Raw genomic sequence first — 10,882 nt, forward strand, 5'->3', positions numbered from 1 at the left:
ATGATGTTGTTTCCACAATATTATTTCTTAATAAGAAACCCATGACACTCAACCATGATTTCCCCATTCATTATTTTATATTTAATTGAAATTGGAGTGTTAACCATGTTTTGTTTTATGAATATCATTTGTGCCATATACAATTTCAATGGATTTTGGTGGATTCAGCAAAGTCCCTATCCACCTTCACACCGAACAAAGAACTCTTTCCAAAGTTCACTTTAAGGCCTGAAGCTAACTCAAAACAACAACGGATACTCTTGATGCACTAGAGATTGTTTACACTTGGTTTAAACACCACAATTGTGTCATCCGCAAATTAAAGATCAGAGACTTCAACCTTATCCTTACCCACCTTATACCCTTCGAAGGAACCAACAAGCCTAATACTCCTAATAAGACCAACAAATCCTTCAGCCACTAAAAGGAAAAGGAAAGGAGCAATCAAAACACCTTGGCAGAGACCTTTGGATTCTGGAAATTGATTCGACGGACTACCATTAATCAAGACCGAAATCATAGTCGAGGACAAGCAGGCTTTAATCCATCTTCTCTATATAACCGAGAAACCAGACCTCTGCATCATATAATCCAAGAAAGCCTAACGCACTGAATCATAGGCTTTTTGAAATCCACTTTAAATAACATACACCTTGATACACTTTTCTTGGTCGAATGGATCACCTCATTAACCACTTCAACTGCATTAAGAATACTCATATTCTAAATGAAAGCTTACTGAGAGGAAGAGATCAAGGTCCCTATGACTAATTTCAATATAGCAGCAAGAACTTTAGACAAAATTTTGTAAAGGGAACCCACCAAAGAGATCGGTCTGTAATCCTTGATTCTATTTGGACTTAAAATCTTCGGAATCAACCCCAAAAAGGAGCAATTCAAACCTTTCGAGATCTTCACGTTTCTATGAAAATCCTTAACAAAGTGGCAAATATCAACCTGGATGACCTCCTAGAACTCCTGAAAAAATTTAAACTTAAAATCATATGGCCCTGGACTCTTGTCACTAACACAACTCCTAATCACACCCTTAATTTCTTCATCACTGAAAGGTGTAGACATTGACTCATTTTGATTAGTAGACAGAGAATTGAAAGCCACCCCATCCAAAGTAGGTCTAAGAAAATACTATTCCCGGAACTGATTCTCAAAGTGATCAGAGATTTCCTCACACATCTGATCTTCATCGTCACACCAAATACCGTCCAGAAAATACCAACTATTTGATTCCTCCTACGCCTATTGTTAATACAAGCATGAATTTTTTTGAAATTTGCATCCCTTCCTTTCGCCACTGATGCCTGGACTTTTGAGCAAGAAGACTTTCGTTCAGATGAGACATCCTCCACCACTCTGCCAACTGATTCTTTTTTGCCACAATTTCCTCCTCAGAGAAAGGACACAATTCACTACTAAGATCAATCTTCTTATTATCCTTCTCAAAATTCACCAATTGAGAATCAAGACACCCGAACTGATTTTTGTTCCACCCTTTTAACTCAAATTTAAGCCTCCTCAACTTCTCCTTCAATTGGAAAGCAGCCTACCCATCCACCCGATTCTTGTCATTTACTATACGCAATGTTTCTATGATTGCCTTTGTAACATACAAGTTGCTAATAATGTTGTAACACAAATTGCAAATAATTTTGTAATATACATGTTGCATAAAATATAAAAATGAATGTAATTTAATTGATTTGATACATTTCATTAACCCCATAATTTCACTATATCAATAACTGGTTGAATTTCCACTATGTAAAATAGGAAAAAAGTTATGGCAAAGTTGAAAACTTTGAAGGAAAGTAATGTACCTCAATCTGTAGAAACTTTTAGAAATTTATAGGCACAAGTTGAGAAATTTATAGAAATTTTGTGTATGCATAAAAATAAGAATACATGTCGATAGACAAAAAGCGTTAACCATGTTTTAGTTTTATGGGAACTCATGATTGCCAACCATGATTGCAATAGGGAACTCGTGATTGCCAACCATGATTCCTCGTTCATTTTTTTATTTAATTGGAATTGTAAGTGTTAACCATGATGTTGTTTCCACAATATTATTTCTTAATAAGGAACCCATGACTCTCAACCATGATTTCCCCATTCATTATTTTATATTTAATTGAAATTGGAGTGTTAACCATGTTTGTTTTATGAATATCATTTGTGCCATTTACAATCTCGGTGGATTTAGGTTATACTTTGTAGATTATTATGTGAAATTGAAAGTGCTATACATGATTGCCTTTTTTTTTTATGTGTTCCATTTTATATTTTTATCTTGAATTGATGTTTAGTATAATATATATTCTCTCTCATCCTTATTATAAAACATCTGTAAAACTTTCATACTTGTTGTCATAAATTTACCCATATGAATGTTACTAACTTAAGAATGAATGACTATATGATAAAGCATGTAATGCGATAATTAGAAGCTTTCATCAGAATTCAGGTAAATACACGATGCTACATGAATATTAAAGAATGGCTCGTGAAAACTAAAATTCTATACTTAACGTGGACTTTGGCAGTATAATGAACAACATAATAATATGGTACTCTAACTAGCGTACACCTAATAAGAGAAGACCAATCAGTATTATTTATTTAATCATAAAAAAGATTAGCTAATACAACTGATAAGTAGTATTCAATAATGACTCAGTCTTTGGTCCTTACCTTATACTTTTGGTTATATAATCATGAACATAATAATATGTTCCTCTCAACATACACTAAAAATCAGAGCTAGACAAAAAAATGTGTGACCAAATAATAAAATTCCTTCCACATTTAATGGAAGTAGGGAAACTACTAAGAAGCGTACCCAAAGAAGTTGGAGAGATCAATGAAGAGCTTGAAAACATTCAAGTCTTCATTAATGCTGCAGATAGAATGGATACAAAAGCTGAACAACGAAAGGTGAAGAATTTGAGAGAAGCTACCCTTCGTATAGAAGAAGTAACAACAAGCCTAATACTCCTAATAAGACCAACAAATCCTTCAGCCACTAAAAGGAAAAGGAAAGGAGCAATCAAAACACCTTGGCAGAGACCTTTGGATTCTGGAAATTGATTCGACGGACTACCATTAATCAAGACCGAAATCATAGTCGAGGACAAGCAGGCTTTAATCCATCTTCTCTATATAACCGAGAAACCAGACCTCTGCATCATATAATCCAAGAAAGCCTAACGCACTGAATCATAGGCTTTTTGAAATCCACTTTAAATAACATACACCTTGATACACTTTTCTTGGTCGAATGGATCACCTCATTAACCACTTCAACTGCATTAAGAATACTCATATTCTAAATGAAAGCTTACTGAGAGGAAGAGATCAAGGTCCCTATGACTAATTTCAATATAGCAGCAAGAACTTTAGACAAAATTTTGTAAAGGGAACCCACCAAAGAGATCGGTCTGTAATCCTTGATTCTATTTGGACTTAAAATCTTCGGAATCAACCCCAAAAAGGAGCAATTCAAACCTTTCGAGATCTTCACGTTTCTATGAAAATCCTTAACAAAGTGGCAAATATCAACCTGGATGACCTCCTAGAACTCCTGAAAAAATTTAAACTTAAAATCATATGGCCCTGGACTCTTGTCACTAACACAACTCCTAATCACACCCTTAATTTCTTCATCACTGAAAGGTGTAGACATTGACTCATTTTGATTAGTAGACAGAGAATTGAAAGCCACCCCATCCAAAGTAGGTCTAAGAAAATACTATTCCCGGAACTGATTCTCAAAGTGATCAGAGATTTCCTCACACATCTGATCTTCATCGTCACACCAAATACCGTCCAGAAAATACCAACTATTTGATTCCTCCTACGCCTATTGTTAATACAAGCATGAATTTTTTTGAAATTTGCATCCCTTCCTTTCGCCACTGATGCCTGGACTTTTGAGCAAGAAGACTTTCGTTCAGATGAGACATCCTCCACCACTCTGCCAACTGATTCTTTTTTGCCACAATTTCCTCCTCAGAGAAAGGACACAATTCACTACTAAGATCAATCTTCTTATTATCCTTCTCAAAATTCACCAATTGAGAATCAAGACACCCGAACTGATTTTTGTTCCACCCTTTTAACTCAAATTTAAGCCTCCTCAACTTCTCCTTCAATTGGAAAGCAGCCTACCCATCCACCCGATTCTTGTCATTTACTATACGCAATGTTTCTATGATTGCCTTTGTAACATACAAGTTGCTAATAATGTTGTAACACAAATTGCAAATAATTTTGTAATATACATGTTGCATAAAATATAAAAATGAATGTAATTTAATTGATTTGATACATTTCATTAACCCCATAATTTCACTATATCAATAACTGGTTGAATTTCCACTATGTAAAATAGGAAAAAAGTTATGGCAAAGTTGAAAACTTTGAAGGAAAGTAATGTACCTCAATCTGTAGAAACTTTTAGAAATTTATAGGCACAAGTTGAGAAATTTATAGAAATTTTGTGTATGCATAAAAATAAGAATACATGTCGATAGACAAAAAGCGTTAACCATGTTTTAGTTTTATGGGAACTCATGATTGCCAACCATGATTGCAATAGGGAACTCGTGATTGCCAACCATGATTCCTCGTTCATTTTTTTATTTAATTGGAATTGTAAGTGTTAACCATGATGTTGTTTCCACAATATTATTTCTTAATAAGGAACCCATGACTCTCAACCATGATTTCCCCATTCATTATTTTATATTTAATTGAAATTGGAGTGTTAACCATGTTTGTTTTATGAATATCATTTGTGCCATTTACAATCTCGGTGGATTTAGGTTATACTTTGTAGATTATTATGTGAAATTGAAAGTGCTATACATGATTGCCTTTTTTTTTTATGTGTTCCATTTTATATTTTTATCTTGAATTGATGTTTAGTATAATATATATTCTCTCTCATCCTTATTATAAAACATCTGTAAAACTTTCATACTTGTTGTCATAAATTTACCCATATGAATGTTACTAACTTAAGAATGAATGACTATATGATAAAGCATGTAATGCGATAATTAGAAGCTTTCATCAGAATTCAGGTAAATACACGATGCTACATGAATATTAAAGAATGGCTCGTGAAAACTAAAATTCTATACTTAACGTGGACTTTGGCAGTATAATGAACAACATAATAATATGGTACTCTAACTAGCGTACACCTAATAAGAGAAGACCAATCAGTATTATTTATTTAATCATAAAAAAGATTAGCTAATACAACTGATAAGTAGTATTCAATAATGACTCAGTCTTTGGTCCTTACCTTATACTTTTGGTTATATAATCATGAACATAATAATATGTTCCTCTCAACATACACTAAAAATCAGAGCTAGACAAAAAAATGTGTGACCAAATAATAAAATTCCTTCCACATTTAATGGAAGTAGGGAAACTACTAAGAAGCGTACCCAAAGAAGTTGGAGAGATCAATGAAGAGCTTGAAAACATTCAAGTCTTCATTAATGCTGCAGATAGAATGGATACAAAAGCTGAACAACGAAAGGTGAAGAATTTGAGAGAAGCTACCCTTCGTATAGAAGAAGTAACTGAAGATTATATTATCACACAGCAACAACACCTTGCTCGTGATCCTGGATGTGAAGCTATACTTCATGCTGCAACTAACTTCATCAAAACTATGATCCTTCTTCTTCAAATTTCGCACGAGATTCAAGACATCAAATCAATTATTCGACAAATCAAAGAAAGATCTGGCTTACAAATCCAATCTTCTTTTGAAATAGGATCAATCAGTGCACCACAGCATGCCCTTCGAAAGAATGCTCTTTATATTGATGAAGTTGATGTGGTGGGTTTTGAAGCTCCTAGAGATAAAGTGATTGGCTGGTTGAAAGAGAATCGAGAAAAATGTAGTGTGATCGTTGTGCTAGGAATGGGAGGGCAAGGAAAAACCACGCTAGCCAAAATAGTTTATGAGAGGGTTAAATGTGACTTTGATTGCTATGTATGGATTACAGTGTCTCGGGTTTACACTGTACGAAAATTGTTGAGGACCATGTTGGAGAAGTTTGGTAAAAAAGAACAGGATATTATTCAAATGAGTTTAGCGTCATTGACCAAAGAAGTGAAAAGCTATATGCGAGAAAAGAGGTATGTTATCTTCTTTGATGATATATGGGACAAGGAATTCGGGACAGATATTGAAAGAATTATGCTTGATAATAAAAAAAGAAGTAGGATAGTGATTACAACTAGAAACAATGATGTTGCAAATGTTTTTAAAAAATATCATTATGTTCATACACATGAAATGCTACCTTTATCTCTAGAACAATCTTTGAAACTTTTCTATAAGAAGGCATTCAGAAATGAACTTGATGTATTTCGTCCAAGAGGTTTTGAGGATATATCCTCCAAGATTGTTGAAAAATGTCAGGGATTACCTTTGGCAATTGTTGCCATTGGTAGTCTTTTAGCTTGCCAAGAAAAAAACCCATATAATTGGGGAAGGTTGTCCGAGCCTCTAAACTATGAGCTAGACAAGAATCCAAATTCAACTAGTATAACTAATATTTTAGGTCTTAGTTATAATGCTTTGCCATACCATCTCAAGTCATGTTTCCTGTATTTTGGAATATATCCTAAGGGCTATGAAGTTGAATCTAATAGATTGATTAGGCAGTGGACAGCTGAGGGATTTATTAAATCTAATAGTCATAAAACTTTGGAAGAAGTTGCAGAACAATATTTGAAAGAGTTGATCGATAGAAGTTTGGTGCAAGCATCTTCATACAATGTTTGCGGAAACCCTCAAAAATGTCGTGTTCATGAATTATTACATGACATGATCCATACTAAAATCGAGGATATAGGTTTTTGTTCTTTTGCTTGTGATGATGGAAATGATCATCGTTTAATGAATAGCGGGAAAATTCGACGCTTACAAATAGCAATTGACTCCGACATTGATTATTTTGGACAAGGCATTAATGAAGGATCACTCATTCGAACACTTCATGTTTTCAGAAATGAAGAATTAAATGAAGGATTCTTGGGGATAATCCCTACAAAATTCATGCGGTTAAAGGTAATTAACTTTCAAGACGTTCTGTTGAATTATATTCCTCCAAATTTAGGATATTTAATCCGCTTGAGGTATTTGAGCTTTAGAAATACATCTATTAAGAGTCTTCCTAGGTCCATTGGTCTACTCCAAAATCTAGAGACCTTGGATTTAAGGGGAACACTTTTGAATTTATTGCCAATAGAGATCAACCATCTTCAAAAATTACGTCATCTTCTTATTCAGTGGTCAAGAATGATGGGTGGTTTTGGAGGTTTAAAATCCCTACAAACACTACGTCATGTGAAAACAGATTTTTGGGGAGAAGCTGAATTTAAAGAGCTTGAAAAGTTAAGGCAATTAAGGTCATTGAGCTTGACGGAGGTAAACCGAGTCTATGCAAGAACTTTATATTGCTCAATAAACAAGATGCCACACCTTGAGAAATTAATTGTTATTGCATCGGAAATTGTTGATTGGGATAGTATTTCATTTCCTAAACTTCAGAAGCTTCGCCTAGGAGGAAAGTTGGAGAGGTTTCAAATGTGGATTATAAAGCATACAAATCTTGTTAAATTGTCCTTGGTGGATTCCAACTTAAATGATGATCCTATGGATTCACTCATGACACTGCCAAATTTATTGTCTTTGGGTCTTGAGAATGCATATGTAGGTACAGCTTTGGATTTCAAAATTGGAGGTTTTCACAATCTTAGGAAACTAGTTCTTGGATGCTTGGTTAATTTGAATTCCATCACTGTTCGTGAAGGAGCATTGCCATCATTGAAAGCGGTTGAGTTATACGATGTCCCTGAACTCGGGGAGATTCCCTCTAGTTGGAAAGCTGTAAGTTTTCTTCATTGATTCTATGCACAAAGATTTTGAGAATAGCATAGGAGAAAATCAATGGATCCAGAACAATGTCTCCAGATTATGGATAAATTCATAATCACCAAAATTTTCGAGGTGAGTTTTCTACTTCCTATCTATTAATTGATTAATTAAATATGTAATGAATGATGTTATTAGTAATTGATAAGCCTAACAACTGCATCACTGTGGGTTTTCTAATTTTTATATTACTTTTTCCTTCCATCTCTATATTATTGCCTTCAACTCAGGTAACTATACCAATTTTTTTAATAACATATTTGACTACATATATTTATCTCACTTATTTTTTATTTTTCCTTATAAATATAAATATAGTTCACTAAAACACCTGAAGAAAAAATTGGTTGGTGCCTTAGTTTTATGTGAAAATTACACTAACAGTTTTAGTGAAATTATACAAACCACACCTCCATTATTTTCATCTACAAAAAACCCTAGTTTTTATACGTATCTTACACTCACTGCCCATAATATATAATATTTTGTTTAACTTAATTACATTTATCATTTTTTTTGTTTAAAAGATCATACTTATTTATCATGAAGGGGTAGTGAGTGTAACGTATGTATAAAAATCATGAGGTTTTTGTAGGTGCAAAAAAATGGAGGGATGGTCTATGTAATTTCACTAAAACTCAGGGGTGTCAGTATAATTTACTCTAGTTTTATTGTTCATAAACTATTTCTATTCCAATATTATTTAATACACTAGCATCTTAAAGTTCGTAAGTTATTCTTGAAACTTCTTATTTGTTCTAAAATGTACAGCATTTTTACTTTTAATTTTAATGTTGCAACTAATATTTACTGTTCACATTTAAAAATGCAATTTTATGTAATTCCCGGAATAATTTATATGATTTGCCTTCCATTTTTCTTATGGTATATGTTATAACGTAACATTTTGTAAAGTATTGTTTGATAGCCAAAATAGTTATTCTCCTAGAAATCAATTCATTATAATCAATCACACTATTTGTAATCCTCTCTTATCATTTTGTAGTTTTCATTTTTTATTTTTGTGAACAATATTTTTTGAATATTCTATACTCATATTGTGCTCTCAAATGGTAGGTACAATACTCCCATTCTCAGGTGTTGGAAGATTATGCTAGCAGCTTTTCACAACAATGTTATATTGTGTCTTTCTCTTGCTTCAGTCCCAAAATAAAAAGAATAAGTGGAATATGTTTCCCTTAGCAAAGGCATATGAAAACTTTAAATGTATTCTGAGTGATTCTAGTTTCCAGATATTTCAACTTTGATTGGATTTTGTATCTAGTGTATTATTTTTTGAGCATGTTATGAGACTTCCTTATTCAATAATTTTAAGACTTCATTTTTTCTCTTGGTTTATGACTACTTATTTATTTCCCTACTTTTTAACTCTTTCCTATATATTATTCTGCTCTCTCTTTTTTATGTCTATTTTTTCATTCGTTGCACCAATATCTGAGTAATTAAGCATATAATAATAGTTTTAGCATTAGAAAATGATAACTAGCAACTTAAAAATTGCTACAAAATTATTTAAAAGGATAAAAGTCATAAAACCATTTCTCATTATATTAATTACAAGTAGCTGTGAAATTCTCTGGTGGTTAAATTAAAGAGTGAATTAAACTCACACCCCCTGAATTTTAGTGAAATTACACAAATCACTCAGACCTTTTTAAAACATATACAAATCACCTCTATTTATACATATATATTACACTGACTACTCATGTAAGAGATATAAGTGTAATTTCTTAAACAAAAATAGTGACGGGTGTAATTAAGTCAAAAAAAATATGTTATATTGTGGAGACAAGTCCAAATACTATAAACTTGATGTATAATCATTATTTTTTATTCGTTACAAACTACATCAATAAGTAATAAGTCTGAGGATGTGTTTAAATTACTCTCGTATTATATTGTAACTAACCAAAATAAAGGATAAACATCGACACTTATACTATTTGGACTTGTCTTCACAATATATCGTATTTTGTTTGACTTAATTACACATGCCACCATTTTTTATTTAAGAAATTACACTTATATATAATTAGGGGGTTTGTGTATGTTTTAAAAATATCTGAGTGGTTTGTGTAATTTCACTAAAACTCATGAATGATAGTGTAATTTACTCTAAATTAAAACACTTAACTAATGTCATTTTTCTTCACCGAAAACTAATGTCCTTTTTGGTAAAAATAAATTCTATTACCACAAGCAAAATAAAGCAAACTAGCTTGAACTAGTTCTCATGGGTTCAAGAAAGACCAGCCAACAAAAGCGTTGAACAAAATTAACATCCATCTCTCATCCTCTCATACGGTACAAGAAATGAGGATGAGAAGTGTAATTCAAGTATTTAAATCACACCCAAGAAATGAGGTAAACTCTATATAGTTTAATGGTCGTGACTCAATAAAATTAATGATAATAAATCTATGAGTTCATCAAATCAAGGCGTGGGAGGCTCCATTAGTCGGTAGAATAAAATATTGCAATATCTATTTAAACTGAAAGCTCAGTAAATTCATGAATCCAAAAAGATAATGTTAAAAAAATATTTATAATATTACAATATGCCTTTTTTTTAGTGTTGTGAGAACCGGACCGTACTGGACGGTCCGACCGGTTTGGTCACTGTCCGGATTTGAAAACGGTTCTTGTTTACTGTTTTAACTAAGTGAGGGTTAGACTGCTTTGAACTGGAGAAATTTCGGTCCGACCGTGTTAAACCCGGTTAAACTGGATTAACCCGGGAAGTTAACCGGACGGTTCACTTAAAAATTAAAAAAATGAAACGTTACTCTAATCTTTTGTTTCACTTCAGTCCCAAAAAAAGATAAAGAAACGTTACTTTAATGTATTTATACATGATTATTAATTATATAAAAT

At 32.7% G+C, this 10,882-nt stretch overlaps 1 protein-coding gene across 1 annotated transcript; it reads left to right on the forward strand.

Moving 5' to 3' along the window:
* On the forward strand, positions 5,447–7,957 carry LOC109325906 (disease resistance protein RPM1-like). The gene has a single exon (XM_019558519.1). It carries the CDS (start codon positions 5,447–5,449, stop codon positions 7,955–7,957), a length of 2,511 nt encoding a protein of 836 aa, XP_019414064.1.

Source organism: Lupinus angustifolius, chromosome LG02 (genome assembly GCF_001865875.1).
Source record: "Lupinus angustifolius cultivar Tanjil chromosome LG02, LupAngTanjil_v1.0, whole genome shotgun sequence".
NCBI lineage: Eukaryota > Viridiplantae > Streptophyta > Magnoliopsida > Fabales > Fabaceae > Lupinus > Lupinus angustifolius.